Source organism: Hemicordylus capensis, chromosome 4 (genome assembly GCF_027244095.1).
Source record: "Hemicordylus capensis ecotype Gifberg chromosome 4, rHemCap1.1.pri, whole genome shotgun sequence".
NCBI classification, from domain to species: domain Eukaryota; kingdom Metazoa; phylum Chordata; class Lepidosauria; order Squamata; family Cordylidae; genus Hemicordylus; species Hemicordylus capensis.
Genome location: NC_069660.1, coordinates 236383380 through 236400395, shown reverse-complemented (window position 1 = coordinate 236400395; position 17016 = coordinate 236383380). Strand labels below are relative to the sequence as shown.

The 17016-nt window shown below is 41.5% G+C and overlaps 1 protein-coding gene across 5 annotated transcripts in view; it reads left to right on the top strand.

The window, feature by feature from the left end:
• Positions 1 to 17016, top strand: part of CEP192 (centrosomal protein 192) — a 125842-nt gene that overhangs the window by 36889 nt on the left and 71937 nt on the right. For 4 of the 5 annotated variants that reach the window (XM_053247460.1, XM_053247461.1, XM_053247462.1 and 1 more), the window contains 7 exons: positions 81 to 285; positions 1052 to 1183; positions 6078 to 6142; positions 6232 to 6432; positions 7335 to 7446; positions 14117 to 14232; positions 15347 to 15998. In XM_053247460.1, the coding sequence (XP_053103435.1) occupies positions 81 to 285; positions 1052 to 1183; positions 6078 to 6142; positions 6232 to 6432; positions 7335 to 7446; positions 14117 to 14232; positions 15347 to 15998 (1483 nt within the window). The remainder of the gene's footprint in view (positions 1 to 80; positions 286 to 1051; positions 1184 to 6077; positions 6143 to 6231; positions 6433 to 7334; positions 7447 to 14116; positions 14233 to 15346; positions 15999 to 17016) is intronic. The other variant, XM_053247464.1, reaches the window with a different exon arrangement.

Sequence of the window (17016 nt, the reverse complement as noted above, 5' to 3'; positions counted from 1 at the left end):
TCTGTTAACTGATGGTGAAGGGGATGAGAATTTGTGTTCCTTAAAATACGGAAACTGATCTTCCTACTTTCTTACAAAAGGATGCCACAGAAATAACCAGCTCTAGTCAACTAAAGCTAAATTCGCTCTATTTCAAATGCACTGATGGCAATAATACTGCTTCTGAACAGCAAGCCCAGTCTTCTCATCTGTGTCAAGCTGCTAATGAAAGTAATATTCCTGTGGCTGACGAATATCTGTACACAAGTGCTGATGAAGAATCGGAGCAATATCTATGTGCAGCAGGTAAGTCCAAATGCTAGCACCTGTGTGTTTGGGATACTTGCATTCAAGAAGCTAATGAGTTTGGGGTGGCTGTTGCAAAACCTTTTGCACTGGATCTGACTTGGACAGCACAGATCTCCTAGTTAACACAGATCAGTTAGAGCAGTTTATTTAACTTGTACATGGCTGTGGCACAAAAGTGCCTTTCACTTGAATAGTTTAATAAGCCTAATTCAATACAGACTCCCGCTCCTGCCCCCATCAGTCTTTTGGCTTAATTCTCAAACACCACTGAAATAAATCCTATATAACTGTAAGACTTGTATGGCCTGATTCTGCGCCATCCCTTAAATTGTTTCCTGCCTTGTCTGTGTTTGCCTTTGTGTTCCTTTACCATTGGAGTGGTACAAGACAGAGGACTTCTCGGTTGTGGAACCCTCCCTATCATCAGGCCATGAAACTGTCTTATGCTAGTATTTTTGCTTCTTGGGATACTTTAGTCTGCTTTTGATGATTTGATTTGAGTTGTGGTGTGCTTTATTTATACTTTGTGTATTTATAAGATGCTTTTAAGTGCACTTGCTATAGGATGTGAGATATATAAGGTGTTGAAATATTTGCTTATCCATTCCTTATAGCTTGGGGAAGAGATCAAGGCTAATCACAATTTAGAGTGTAAGCGTTTTTGGACAGGGATTTGTCTTGTTTGGTTTGTAATGTGCCATGTACATATGAGAGAGCACCTTTTTAAAAAGGGGAAAAAAAACTAATGTCAATGCATTTTCAGAGGAGCCACCACATAGTGTGGTATATCAAAATGAAGAGGGTAGATGGGTGACTGACCTTGCCTATTATACATCATTTAATAAAGAACAAGCCTTAAATCTCTCAAACATAAGTGGAAACTTCATCACTGGATGTAAGTTCTATTATACTTTTTATTCTTTTGAAATGTTATAGTAGTAAATAGTTCATTGTGTTTCACCTACTAACAGTTCTCTGCTTCCACAAAATAAGAGTGACAGAATTCATTTGTCTGCAGCCATGTAAGCTTTTATTTGATGGGCCGGACACATTTGGGATAAATCCTTTTTTAAGGGCACTTTCAGGGCTTGGAAAACTTTATTAGATTAGGGCAAATATGGTTATTTCATATACAGGTGAAACTCGAAAAATTAGAATATCGTGCAAAAGTTCATTAATTTCAGTAATGCAAATTAAAAGGTGAAACTGATATATGAGATAGACGCATTACATGCAAAGCGAGATAAGTCAAGCCTTAATTTGTTATAATTGTGATGATCATGGCGTACAGCTCATGAGAACCCCAAATCCACAATCCCAGAAAATTAGAATATTACATGAAACCAATAAAACAAGGATTGTAAATAGAACAATATCGGACCTCTGAAAAGTATAAGCATGCATATGTATTCAGTACTTGGTTTGGGCCCCTTTTGCAGCAAGTACTGCCTCAATGCGGCGTGGCATGGATGCTATCAGCCTGTGGCACTGCTGAGGTGTTATGGAAGACCAGGATGCTTCAATAGCGGCCTTCAGCTCTTCTGCATTGTTTGGTCTCATGTCTCTCATCCTTCTCTTGGCAATGCCCCATAGATTCTTTATGGGGTTCAGTTCATGCGAGTTTGCTGGCCAGTCAAGCACAGTAATCCCATGGTCATTGAACCAGGTTTTGGTACTTTTGGCAGTGTGGGCAGGTGCCAAGTCCTGCTGGAAAATGAAGTCAGCATCCCCATACAGCTCATCTGCGGAAGGAAGCATGAAGTGCTCCAAAATCTCCTGATAGACGGCTGCGTTGACCCTGGACTTAATGAAGCACAGTGGACCAACACCAGCAGATGACATGGCTCCCCAAATCAACACAGACTGTGGAAACTTCACACTGGACTCCAAGCATCTTGCATTGTGTGCCTCTCTATTCTTCCTCCAGACTCTGGGTCCTTGGTTTCCAAATGAGATGCAAAAGTTGCTCTCATCAGAAAAGAGGACTTTGGACCACTGAGCAACAGACCAGTTCTTTTTTTCTTGAGCCCAGGTAAGACGCTTCTGACGTTGTTTGTTGTTCAGGAGCGGCTTGACAAGAGGAATACGACATTTGAAGCCCACGTCCAGGATCCGTCTGTGTGTGGTGGCTCTTGATGCACTAACTCCAGCCTCAGTCCACTCCTTGTGAAAGTCCCCAACACTTTTGAATGGCTTTTTCCTGACAATCCTCTCCAGGCTGCGGTCATCCCTGCTGCTTGTGCACCTTTTTCTTCCACACTTTCCCCTTCCACATAACTTTCTATGAATGTGCTTTGATACAGCACTTTGGGAACATCCAACTTCTTTTGCAATTACCTTTTGAGGCTTTCCCTCCTTATGGAGGGTGTCAATGATGGTTTTCTGCACAACTGTCAAGTCAGCAGTCTTTCCCATGATTGTGATTCCTAATGAACCAGACTGAGAGACAATTTAAAGGCTCAGGAACCCTTTGCAGGTGTTATGGATTGATTAGCTGATTGGAGTGGGACACCTGGAGCCTAGACTGTTGAACCTTTTCACAATATTCTAATTTTCTGGGATTGTGGATTTGGGGTTGTCATGAGCTGTACGCCATGATCATCACAATTATAACAAATTAAGGCTTGACTTATCTCGCTTTGCATGTAATGCGTCTATCTCATATATCAGTTTCACCTTTTAATTTGCATTACTGAAATTAATGAATTTTTGCACGATATTCTAATTTTTCGAGTTTCACCTGTAGATGTGGATGCCTAACAAAAAACATGCACAGCTTTCGAGTTATAAAATTACGTGAGCATACACGGAGCAAGTTATAACTAATGTACAAAGCATGCTTTCTGTGCTTGAATATCTAAAAGTGAAGTAACTCTTCACCTAATTCAGACATCATTAGAAGGCTTTCTTGCAGAGTTCAGGAATCACTTCATGTTCTTGAGCAAGAAGTCTGAACAATACTTTCTGCTATCAGCATCTTACAAATTAAAAATGTTGTCAAAGAGTCCTCAGTTCTTTATCTGAAAGACTATTTTCCTAAAACTAGTTTTGTTCCACATTATCTTTCCCCAAACATACCATTGATGAGCTAAGGAAAGCTTTTTGACTAGTTCACAATAGCTTGTGCAGGATCAGTAGTGGCCCATATGTTGTGCAGTGTTGCAATCATGAATCTGCACTAGCACAAGAATCTCTTGTAAAAAGTGTATAAGCAGCATAATTGCACAATTTGCACAAGTGCTACCTGGACCAAGTGTTGATGTGCAAACTCACCATGTTAGCATTGACTTATTTCTTGTACTGTTGTAGTTGCACATCTGGAAACCATTCTCAACAATGTATTCCATTATGCTGCAGATGTATTTTGCATATGAATTTCTAGCACATGAATTTTATGGTGGTGCAACATCCTTCCACAACTGTAACTCTGTGAAACATGTGGGCTAGTATCTCCTGGTAAAGCAAACTCGGATTATGCAGACAAATCTATTTGACTTGAAAAGCGAAAATGTTTCAGGACAGTCAAGTCAAGAGTTCACAAGTTTACAAATACTAGCCCAAGTACCCATCAAAAATGACAGACAATAAGTACTTTTCAAACAATTTCTGTCTTGCATATGGGTCTACTGTGGATTAAGGGGCGCTGAAGACAAGTGTCCCCCTCCTGCTCATAACCTGGCTCTGCTCCATTTCTATTCCATACTGTGCTCTCGTTGCACTGCTCTTGTGTTTGAGAGTAATGATTAATGTGAAGGGGATGTGTAGAAGTGCTGATGGAAAAAGTATAAATGGTAAAGTAATGTCCAAGATAGTTGATTCTCGCAGATTTTTTGTGTGTTTCTATTTAATTTGGTTTTAATTTGAATGGCTTTAATTTTTAATGTTTTTAAATGATTTTAATGTTGAAATGATTCTGTTTGTTTTAATGTTTTAAATTGATTTTAATTATAAACCCACCAGAGACGCAAGTTTTGGGTAGTATAAAAATGTGTTAATTTTTTAAAAAAATGTAAGTATTGATTCACAACAGGGTAGTATCCTGAGGATAATACTTGGTAGTATCCTGAGGATAATACTAAGAACCTGTGTTACTAATGGTTGATTCTCACCACACACACACCCCCGCCACACGCACTGTGGGCAGCTGTATTTTCAGCTGTGATTGTAGCATTAATGCAGTTTATTATATTGCCGGCATGTGCCACTGCTCCATATGAGCACTGTGAAAAGGAAAGGAGGCCAGGCTGGTCTTGTAGCAAGCACGAATTTTCCCCTTTGCTAAGCAGGGTCCACCCTGGTTTGCCTTTGAATGGAAGACTACATGTGAGCACTGTAAGATCTTTCCCTTAGGAGATGGGGTCACTATGGGAAGAGCATCTGCATGCTTGCATGCGGAAGGTTCCAAGTTCCCTCCCTGGTATCTCCAAGATAGGGTTAAGAGAGACGGCTGCCTGTAACCTTCAAGAAGCCACTTCTAGTCGGTGTAGACAATAGTGAGCTAGATGGGCCAATGTTCTGACTGAGTATATGGTAGCTTCCTATGTTTCTAGGGACCTGAAATACAGAACAGTAGAATGTAACTGACTGCTTGCCTTGTCAGAAGCCCAGCCCTTAACTGAAAAAAATAGTACCTCTTTTAAGGGTAATTTAAGCTTCTGAGGTGGTGGTTTTCTGTAGGGGGATGGAGTTTACATCAGCTCTAAATTTTCTGAATCCTTAAGAGTCTGAGAAGGTGAGGGGGAAGTATGGGTTTTGGAGCATGAGCAATGAACTCACAGCACACACTTGGAAACTGGATACGTTAGACAATATCCAAATATGCTTGTTAAACAGTTTCATTTGAATCGTATGCCTTCAGTGTACTGAGTAAAAATGCTTCATATTAAGTTTTACTTAGGTTTTCTTGAGTCTGAAATATTTTGAGGAAAGAATTATTCCTTATTTTAAAGAATGGTCCTAAATAATAAAATGTGAACACAGTACAGCTATTGTACTGGCTTGCCTAGACTTGCACAAGTTGTGAGAGTCAAGGACAGAAAGCTTTACCACAAGCTGGCCATGCTTTTATCACTTTATGTACCCTATTATAAATGTATTTTCTTGGCCTGCTAAAAGCTCATTTTAATAAAACTGTGTCCCCCTGATGCTTTTAGAGGTTTGCCCTATGAACAGATTTTGGGGGGGATGGGTTGGGGGTATGAAATACAGCACTGGACTAGGTTTATTTCGTTTATTTAACACATTTGTATATTACCCAAAATGCAAGATGGTATATTCCTGATGAGTACAATTACTTGAACTTACTATATATCTTTCCTGAGCCAGTAACTTGCTTGGATTTAGGCAAGCAAAGTCTAGCATTGATTAAAACAACTAAATAATAGTGAAGTAGTTATTATTATTTCGATTTCTATACCGCCTTTCCAAAAATAGCTCAGGGCGGTTTACAAAGAGAAACAATAAATAAATAAGATGGCTCCCTGTCCCCGAAGGGCTCACATTCTAAAAAAAAACATAAGATAGACACCAGCAACAGTCACTGGAAGTACTGTGCTGGGGGTGGATAGGGCCAGTTACTCTACCCCTGCTAAATAAAGAGAATCACCATGGTAAAAGGTGCCTCTTTGCCCAGTTAGCAGGGGTGATCCTGTATCGATGTGTTGATTTGTCATGAGCCTGGGATGTGTCAAGATACTGGTTTCTGGTCTCGAGAAATTGCTGGTCTAAAGGAACTACTTCTTAAGGAAAATATTTAACTGTATATCTTCCCTCTCCACGCCCTTTACAAGCTGAAGCAATTGCTATGATTGCCCAAGATCAAGAAGAATTTGAGAGGGAGCACAAGTTTATGCAGGTAGGTAAGATGATAAACTGAACTCTAGAGTTCCTAATACGTATAGCTAAATGTGATTTTTAATGGTTTTGTGTTTGCTTCAACTGCAGGAAGAAAAAATAGACTCCCAAAATACCTGTGGATTAGGAGATATATCATGGAAATCAGTTGGTAGCCACAACCCTCTAAGAGTATCCCAAGCGGATGACTTTTTCAAAGATGCTAGTTATTTACGACTCACTCTAGGGGAGTTTTTTGGTCAGAGATCTGAAGCTCTTGGTTGCCTTGGAGGAGGAGGTGACGTAAAACGGGTATGCAGCTGGTTTGTTGATCTTTCTTATCAATTGATTTAGAGTGTCCACAGTTCATTAAGGAAACATAAGCTCTGCATGCATAAGGTCGCAGGTTCAGTTCTAGAGAGAGGCAGCTGAAGCATCTCTGATAGGGCTAGGAAATATCTGTGTCTGAGAGCCATTGTCTGTCAGAGCAGATGGTATCTCAGCCTTGAATTGGTATATGGGAAAATTTGGAGCGCTCTTTTGAAACTTAAAACTGTCCCTTCAAATGCCACCCTCTCATGAGGCTAGGTTAGTCTTTAAGCAGGACCTTTCCTGTCAAGTGATTGATTCAGTTGCCTCCCTGCACACTTAAAAGTGAGCAAAGGTTTTTTCAGTTGCCCTTTTAAAAATAAAAAAATTGCTTGTATGGTTCTTGTTGCTATATTGCTTTTGTGTGTGATCCTGGATTATTATTTGTTGTTGTTTAAACCACTTTGGAAATTAACATGAAAAGGCAGTATATAAAAAGGAAGCTTCATATATGCATAGACTTCTGTGGAGTTATTTACCAGATGGACTAAGACTACAACTACTATGATTACAAATATTTTATATGCCACTGTTCAACAAATGTCAAAGCAGTTACATAGAAAGATAAATAATAAAGTTATTTCCCTGTCCCATTGTAAAAAGAAAAACAAAGTAGGCAACAGCAACTGCCACTGCTGTTGATGCTATGCTGGGGTGGGATAGGGACAGTTGCTCTCCTCCTGCTAAATACAAGACAGTCACCACTTTAAAAGGTGTCTCTTTGCTCAATTAGCAGATGTCACACAGATGTCTTATACCAAACGTGCACTCTGCATTACCAGCTGTTCTGTTATGTATACTTATTAGATAATTGGGCACTAACATTGTCTCCTCTTCTTCTATAGCCATCTTTTGGTTATCAGATTACTTCTCCGGAAAAGAGACGACCTGTACCTTTGTTGATGCAATCTGATGTATCTAGTGCTAACTCTGGCCAACATTCTGACTCGCTTCAAGGTAGCTGTAACTCTTAACTAATAAAGCATTACTAACTTGGGGTACATTTGGTTGTATCTTAAGGTTTGTTTCCTCTGGAGCAAGGAGTCCTTGGGATACAACACATCTGACACATTTTCACCACTATAAAAGTAGCAGATCTGGAGTGTGATCCCTTTAATGCATTCGAATTGGTTCTGCGCCTGAGCTGAAGCCCGTTAGTGTGGAGTACCACAGCTCCTCTTGGTGCTTGCACCCCACCCCACATGACCACATGGCTACTTAAGGTAGGAGGAAGCACCAGCAATTCAGTTCTTTTGTGACCCCCATAGCGACCGGTTCTTCTATCACTGTGGCTCCTCGTTCTGGTTCTTTGATCTGAGTGAGTTCTGTAAGAAAAATTGTTTTATTGGCTATTTGGACCTTTGGGCTGTGTTTTTAACAACATATGTTTGTGTAACAGACTATTTGAGGTGAAAGATTGGATAGGTATTTTGGTTTTGAAAAAGGAACACCAATGGATGACCCTAAACATTTAGGAAAAAAAGAACTGGGGGGAGACTTTTAAGCACTGCTCTAAATGCAAAAGTTACCCTCACAAGATAGCCATGACTTATGTTTGCTGTGTCTGGGGGAAGCCCACAACACCTCCTCTTGTAAAGTTTGCCAGTCATTTTCAAAGCAAACACAGCGCCACCAGGAGCTTCATTTGAGGGCTGTGCTTTATAATGTTGTATTAAGTTGCCCTGATCCGTCTAAGGAGGGAACTCATCCATCTCCTAATAAGGATGGCTCGAAGGCTAAGGCTTTGACCCAGTCTAAACCCTCATCGCCTACATTTAAGTCTCCAAAGGCTCAAAAACGCATGGAGACAAAATGGTGGACGCATCAGAGCACACCAAAAACAAAAAGAAATCATTGATGTCAAAAGCAACTCTGTCTCCAACATAGGCACAAAAAGTAGTTTTTGTGTCGCTTTCAAGAACATCGACTCTGACCGTGTCGACATAGAGACAATCAACACCGAAACAACTTTGGTGCCAGCTTTTATGTCAAAGATCCATCCTTGAGATCGACAAGTGCTATCCATGTCCATGCATCGACATCGAGGAGACTTGTCATAGCAGCGTTGACATTGACACAGGTTTTGTCTGCTGCATCACACTGGGCATCAAGACCATTGACAGAGAAGCCTCCACCCAGTATCTGTCAGCACTGATATCGAGAGCGGTTTCTTTGTCCCCTGCAGCGACGCTGTTGAAGTCCCCATCGACGCCAAAGGCGAAACACTTGGCCTCGACATAGAACACACTGGTTTTAACAGATACTGTAATGTCTCGATGCTGAATGCCCGTAACTTTTGAGGTTGAAGAGGAAGACTCTCCTGGTGTCAAAGAAGTGAGTGCATTGGATCAAAATACAGCACAATCTGTACTATCTATGTTGAACTCCAACACTACCACATTCATAAGAGAACGACACTCATTCTATGCCTCCAGCGATGGCCTATTCAACAGCGGCTCATACAAATCAACAAGTGCCCTATGCTTTAACAGCACTGCGGTTGGTCACTTCGTCTTCTTGGCACATGTGTGGATTCTCTCATGGCATTTCACCTACTGGACAAGCAAGTGTGCTTGGCCAGACTTCTAGTGAAGTGGCTTACGACTATGATGAAGATAGGTTGTGGAGCTCTTCAGGGTTCAATAGAAACAATCCTCTGACCAGAGCTTATTCTCAGTCCCTTCTAGTACACACACTGGCTGGAGGGGATGCTCCTCCTCTGGTACCAAACAATGAAGAAGGAAAAAATTCCTGCCTTATTCTACCTTATTCTAAGAGACAGTATCCACAAAAAACCAAGAACAACCAGGTCCAAAAGCAGTGCCTTTGAGACCAACAACAGCCCATCACACCTTCTGCCAACAGTGGACGCCTTGCTAACATCAGCCTTCCCCAACACCGTAGTGCTGTATACAACTGCCTGCAATATTTATCAGGTACAAACAAAACCTTCAGCCATCAACATCATCAGATTGGCAAGCCATGCCTAAGCATGGCACCACATAATATCAGACCGCTGGGTATTGAAGATTGTCTCTTCAGGCTACGCTATATAGTTCACGGCACAGCCAACTTTCAGAGGGCTACATTTCAAGAAAGCAACTCCTGCCCTGCAACAGGAGGAACTGGAGCTTCTGAGCAAAAAAAAGTGATTGTCCCGGTGTGATGGGCACAGAGGCGGGAAGGGTTCTACTCCTGCCACTTTCATATCCCCAGAAGCAAAGGGGAAATTCGGCCAATAATGGGTCTAGTTCATCCATGTGAAAAAGTATCAGATGACAACATTGCAAGACATCCTGCCACTCCTACCTCAGGAACGGTGGCTTGCAACGTTATACCTGCGGGATGCTTTTTTTCACATAGGGATCAGGCCTACATATCAAAAGTATCTAAGATTCACAGTGGGTACCTTGATTTACCAATATCAGATGTTGCCGCTTGGCCTCTGCACTGCTCCTTGTGTTTTCACAAAATGCATGGCAGTGGTAGTGGCGCACCTCTAGACCAAGGGGTTGGCGATTTACCCATACTTAGACGACTGGCTCCTGGCATCAAAAGACAGAGAAGGGTTACTTTCTGAGATACAGTACTTGCTGCATCTTCTCCAGGACCTCAGAATAGAGGTCAACTGGAAGAAATCTCATCTAAACCCCGTCGTGTCGATCTCCTACATAGGGGCTGTTCTAGATACATAGACAGGAAGAGTCTCCTTACCACAAGACTGATTTCAGGCCATTGCAGATCTTGTCCATCAATTCCAGTCCGGTCCAGTGCAGCATGCAAGACGGAGTCTATGTCTCCTGGGCCTTATGGCCTCCTGCAAGATCATGGTTCAGCATCGCACCTGAAAATGAGAAAATTTGCAGTTATGGTTCATATCCACCTTCCATCTGAATACAGACAACCCCCAGAAACAGATAGTTATCCCGCGGCAAATTCTCCAGTCATTGAGCTGGTGGACCCGTGCAGAGAATATACTGTGAGGAGTCCCGTTTCAACTGCAGTCTCCATCAGTATGGGTGACAACGGATGCCTCACTGATGGGCGGGGGGGCATTGCAATGGCAGCATGGCCCAGGGTCAGTGGAGTCGCCAGCAAAGACAATTCCATGTAAATTTCCTGGAACTCTTAGCAGTTTTCCAGGCCAGGAAGACTTTTCTACCAATGCTCAGGAGAACTGTGCAGTTGCAATTGGACAACACAACAGCGATTGCCCACCCAAACAGACAAGGGGGGAATGGTGTCCAGGTCTCTCTGCACACTGAACATACAAATTTGGCACTAGTGCATCAGAAACAGCATCACCCCTTTGGCCATTCACATAAAGGGAATGGAAAATGTCCTAGTGGACGATGTGAGTCGCTTGTTCATCAGGGAAGAGCATAACGAATGGGAACTGGACAACAAGTATTTGCTTCCAGTATTGGGGTTTGGCAAAATAGACTTGTTCACGACACCACTCAATGACAAGTGTACAAGGTTCTGCTCAAGGGCAGGTCACGACCCACATTCATTAGGAGACGCGTTCCAGATGGACTGGTCTCTCAACACCTATTGTACATGTATCTGCTTCTTCCTTTTTGTAGGGAGAGTGGTGGCCCATATTCTGACCTGCTAAGTCAAATGCATCCTGATCATTCCATGGTGGCCTCATCAACCATGGTTTCCACATTTACTCAAACTGTCAAGACAAACATACAGGAGGCTTCCTCAGCGCCAAGATCTTCTGTCACGAGAAAACAGACAGGTACTGCACCCAGAGGTGCCCACTCTACAGCTAACAGCATGGAAGATAGGCTTCTAAATAAAACCTTACTTAACCAGAGGAAGCCTTCCACTAGGAGAAACTGCTATTAAATGGAAGAGGTTCACTTGCTATGCCGCCTCAAATGGTTTTCGCCCTCTGAAAGCTACTGTTAGTCAGGTCCTGCCATACCTAACCATGCTAAAGACCTCCCTGCTTTCTAATGAACCTTTCTAATAAAGGTTCACTTGGCATTCTCAGCTAGGCACCCCAGATGGGATGGAAAGACAGTATTTTCCCACCCCAGCTGCAAGAGTTTTCTGAAGGGTCTCACCAATTTGTATCTTCCAGTTAGCCACTGGAGGTGGAGCATATCCTTGCTCCTTTCGGCTCTAACACATACACCCTTTGCGCCTGATGCTGGTTTATCTAAAGACTGCTCCCTTGGTGGCTATTACCACTGCCTGCAGGGTGAATGAACTTGCAGCCCTAAGGATGGATGTGCCTTATGTTAGTTTCTACCCAGATAAGGTACTGCTATGTACTGTCATTACTTTCCTACCTAAGGTAGTGACAGACTTCCCCATAAACCAAGACATCATACTTCCTCCCTCCTTCAGTTTTCTGGGCACAGCTCTTGAAAAGGCCCTGCATTCCTTGAATGTCCAAAGGGCTCTTCTATTCTGCCTATCAAGAACAAAGATGATCAGAAAGACAAAGTTGTCCATATCTTACAAAGAAAAGTCTATGGGTCAGGCCTTGTCAAGACAAAGACTATCCCACTGGCTAATAGAGCGAATCCTATTAACGTATAAGTTACAAAAAGTCCAACTGCCTAAGTCCATCAAGGCACATTCAGCCAGGTGCTATGGTGCCTCAGCAGCTCATTCATCTGGCATATCATTTTGGGACATTTGTAGGGCTGCAACCTGGTCCTCAGAACAACCCTTTGTAAAACACTAGGCCATTGACTTGCGTTCTGCAGCAGAGGCAAATCTTGGGAGGTGTGTTCTCAAAAGGGTGTGACGCTACTGCTTCCTCCTCCTTAAGGAGCTAACTAAACACCCATTCTAATGGATTGAATGGATCATGCCTCAGATAAACAGGTTGCTCACCTGTAACTGATGATTCGGTAGTGATCCACTGACATCCATTAGACCTCCCAAACCTCCCTTCTGCAGTAGTACTCAAGTCTTCTACGTAGAACTCACCCGTTGTTCCAAAGATGTTTGACTGCTCTGGCAGTCTCCAAGGAACTTAAGTGCTGGTGCTTCCTCCTGCCTTAAGTAGCCACATGGTCATGTGGGGCAGGGCACAAGCCTCCCTGGGCTCTGGAATGCATTCCCTCCCCATGTGCATGAGTTGACAACATTGTCAGCCTTCAAGAAGGCTTTAAACACATCTTTTAAATCAGGCCTTTAGTACTTCCACTTAACTGTCTTGGTTTAGCTGCTGTTAGGTTTTGATGACAGATTTTTCTTTCCCCCCCCGCTTACCTATCTGCTCGGTTCACGATAACTATACATATAAACCATTGCTATAATGATTCAAAACATACATATTCCGCACTACTACTTTTTACCTAACCTGCTGTTATTACTGAAACCCTACTGAAAAGTCCATATTAGAAAAATAGTTCAAGTAAAGCAAAAATGGTTCCCCGTCTTCTTTAAAACATTCTAAATTTTTGTCTCTTATAAGTGCTCTAAGCTTTGCCATCTCTGCATATTCCAAATTTTTTATCAACCAGTCTTCTTTTGAGGGCATTTTAGTGTCTTTCCATTTCTGTGCATCTACTATCCTAGCTGCCATGGTTGCATACGTTAAAATGTTACATTTCTTCTGGAGAACTCTCTGTTATTCCCAGCAGGAAGGATTTTGGCCTCTTAAGAAATGTCATTTAAAATTTTTTCTTCAACTCATTGTATATCATATCCCAAAAAAACTTTGCCTTCCTGCATGACCACCACATATGGAAAAAAAGTTCCTTCACATTGTCCACATTTCCAACACTTGTTTGAAACATTTTTATACACTAATGCTATTTTTTTCAGTGTCAGATACCACCTATACATCATCTTATAATAATTTTCTTTTAAAGTATAACATGCAGTAAACTTTAAATCAGTTTTCCATAATTTTTCTCAAGCAGCCATAGCTATATTATGACCCATATCTTGAGCCCATTTTATCATAGTCGTTTTAACCACTTCATCTCTTGTCTCCTCCAAAAACAACAACTTATACATCTTCGAGACTAATCTTTCATCATTTTCACACAGCTCCTTCTCAAATCTTGACATTTGAGCCACACACCCAACCTTAAGATCCTTTTTATAAATTTCATTTAGCTGAGGATACTGAAACCAATTACTAACTAAATTTTGTACTTCATTTTTTTTAAATTTACAGTCCTTCTCTTGAAAACATAACAAATCCCTATAAGTACCCCATTCAGATTGCATATTTGTCTCTTTACGTGCCAAAGCTTCAATTGGGGATACCCATAGTGGAGTTTTACACTCCAACCATTTTTTTTATTTTGCCCATACTCCCATCAGACTCCTCCTTGCATAGTGATTAAGAAAGTCTTTATGCACTTTGCTTTTATCATACCACAAATATGAGTGCCAGCCAAACCTTCAATTGAATTCTTCCAAATCAGGTATTCTTGGATCTCTTAATGTTACCCATAGGTTTTGATTACCGATTTTTGAGATTGCAAAGCACCAAGAGATAACTCAGTTGGGCAGTATAAACATGTAAAAAAAATTAATAGCAGTCGCTGATATTTCCAATCACTTCTCTTACTGGTTATAGTGAGCAACATTTTAGTAAACATGAATTATCCTTTTTTTTTTTTTTTGGTCTTGTCTTGTATAGGGAATTTGGACAGCAGTGCACAGCAATTGCACACTGAATCTACTACTTTCACTCTTGGTAAAACTGACACACCAGCCCGTGTAAATATGGAAATGGATACTAAAATCAAAACACAGGTATTGGATTAAAAGGTATCTGATTTATAAGGTGGCATCCAGACCAGTACTTCATCTGCAGAAGCTACTTCTGTGAATGGAGGAGATTTCTGCTTTCAGAGCACTAGACTGAATGCTACTCCATGTGTCTCTAAAATACATATGGAACAGACTTGAAAACTGTGTGTTACACACATGGAGCAGCATGCAGGCTATATTAAATGTTGTATTCTATGTTGCAGATGGAAGGGGAGCTATGTTCTATCTTACAAACTAAAAGATAAAACATGGTTTCCCTTAAGTTTGCACTAGCGAATGCAACATTTGGTATACAGGGAAATCTTGTTATCCATGGATCCATTATCAGCGGATTCACGTATCCATGGTCTGGTAAAAGACACCCAACTTCAACATATGCGGGGAAAAGTGGGGGAGTGCAGCAAGTAAACCTCGTGTATCCATGGGTTGGAGGTGGCTGGAAATGACTGCGGAGATCATTTCTGTCCACCATATTGTTTCTCAGAGCCACAAAATGACCCCCATTTAAAACAAAAAAGCAGCAATGTTTGGACATTCCGGGATCACGGCATGGCATGGGGGGAGCAGCAAAGTATGATAAGGAGCTCTCCACTGCGTCCCCACCCCCAAATTTGGCTGAAAATGGGCATTTTGTGGCATTTACCTGACAATTTGGAACCTAACCTCACTTCCTCAATGAGACAATACCTTGATATTCGTGGTTTCCATATCCGTGGAACAGAACCCCCACGTATATTGAGGTTCTCATGTATACGGACCCAGTGGAATGTATATTGTATTAATGTTTTCATTCTTAGAACTCTGGTTCACTGTTTTTCTTGGCCAAGTTGTCTGGAAAAGCTTTGATGGTTTTTCACAAAGCTTTGTTACGGAATGTTGAATACTGTACTTATCTGCATCCAAGACTAGGCTTTAAAATAAATAAATAAATATTAGAAATCAGGAGGTAATCTGAAATTTTGAGTCCTATTCCATTCAAGTAAATGCAGGTATAACTTGTATTTAATTTCTACCTTTTAAGGGGATTATCTTAAATTCAGTATTGTCTTCAATTTGGGTAAGTATGATAACTTAATCATGTGTTTCCCATTTTTAGGAGAAACTTGAAGAAAGAAAAGTTGAAAGCAAGTACCCCGAAATAGAGCCTTCTGTACTGAGCATAAGTACTATTGCATCTGCTATTGCAAATGCTTCTGTTAGTGCTGAACCTGTACAGTTAGCTTCTATGATAATGAGACTTTCAAAGAAAAGCAGAGAGAAAACTGATATTCTGGAAGGTAGCAACCTTACAGACCCTTCTGTTATCAGTCAGTTAATATCCAGCAATCTTGAAAATACTGCTTTTGATATAGAAAAATATCTCAGAAGAACTGATGAAATTGAAAATAACAGTGAGCCCGAAAGCTTTGCTAAATGTGAAGATACTGCCATAAACCAGCAACAGTTTTTGTACAAGCAGGAATGCGAAATTCCTTGTATAGGAGATATATCCCAAAGCAATCTGTATATCAAGTATGGAAATGAGAAAAAGTATCTGGAAAGAATGCAAGAAGAAAACTATATGAAAATCTCACCTTGCGATACCAGTTCTACTAAAAAGAAAAGGGAAATGGGATATATAGAAGCAGTATCTAATATTGGTGAAAACTTTCAGTCAAAGAAACTGACTTCTGCTTTACCAGATTCAAAAGAGAAACCATCTGGAAGTGCTAAAGTATCTTTGGAAAACAGTGTAACATCATGTAACTGTGAGTTTTTAAATTAAAACTAGCTGGGCTGGGCACAGACCATCTGCGCCTCTAGTTTCCCCCCACCACCTGTCCACCACCACCTTCTCCCCCCCCCCCGCTGAGCACTGCCGTTTTCTTTGCCCACACACCACCACCGTTGTCAAGGGGAAGCCAGGATTCCTCTTTGCTTGTAAAGGGAAATCGTCACCAGATTCCCCTTTACAATAATAGCTCCTCGAACTGCTGAACTGGTCTGCCGCAAACTTGTCCAGATTCAGTTCAGTTTCGGACCAGACCGCCTTTCCTGAAGGCTGGTGCAGTTCTCAACCGAACTGTCGAACTTGCCTAGTTCGTGGTCGAACTGTTGATGCACACCTCTAATGACTAACATGATTTGCAATGAGGCGGGGGGAGGGGGGAAAGTTACAAAAGGCTGCTCTGTAGCATTTTTGTTATTCCTCTTAATAGATAGGCATTATCTGCTGGTGCAGGAGGGCATCGACTGTAGGTTGTCTTTCCCCACTTGTTCCAGAGGCTGGACTATGTTAATTAGCAAAATCTTGAAAAGCTGATGGAAGAGATCCCACCAGTGTTCGATCTAATAGGGGTTCCCAGATGTTGTTCACTACAACTCACATAACCCCCAAGTAAAAGCCACTGCAGCTGGGGATTCTGTGAGTTGTAGACAACAACATCAAGGAATCTCTCTTAGAGGGAACAGTGATCCCCACCCTTCTATTTTTTTAGTCTTGCCTTGGTTTTTTTAGTCCAGAGACAGCCACTCTCCTGTTCACTTTTCAGTTTGATGCTGATCTCTTAGCTTCTTCTCTACAGTCTATTTTTCTCTTTAGTTGCTTCTCATCTGAGGACTTGTAACCTCCCCCCTTTAATTTGTTTTCCTTTATTTAGCACCTTTTCATTGTCTGATTTTCCCTTTCTCTCCCTCAGTGATTTCTTGCCACACCTGAAAAAGGAGGACCAAAAATCTTTCCTCCTTCATAGCACAAGAAGCCTGACTACAGGCCATCAAATTATT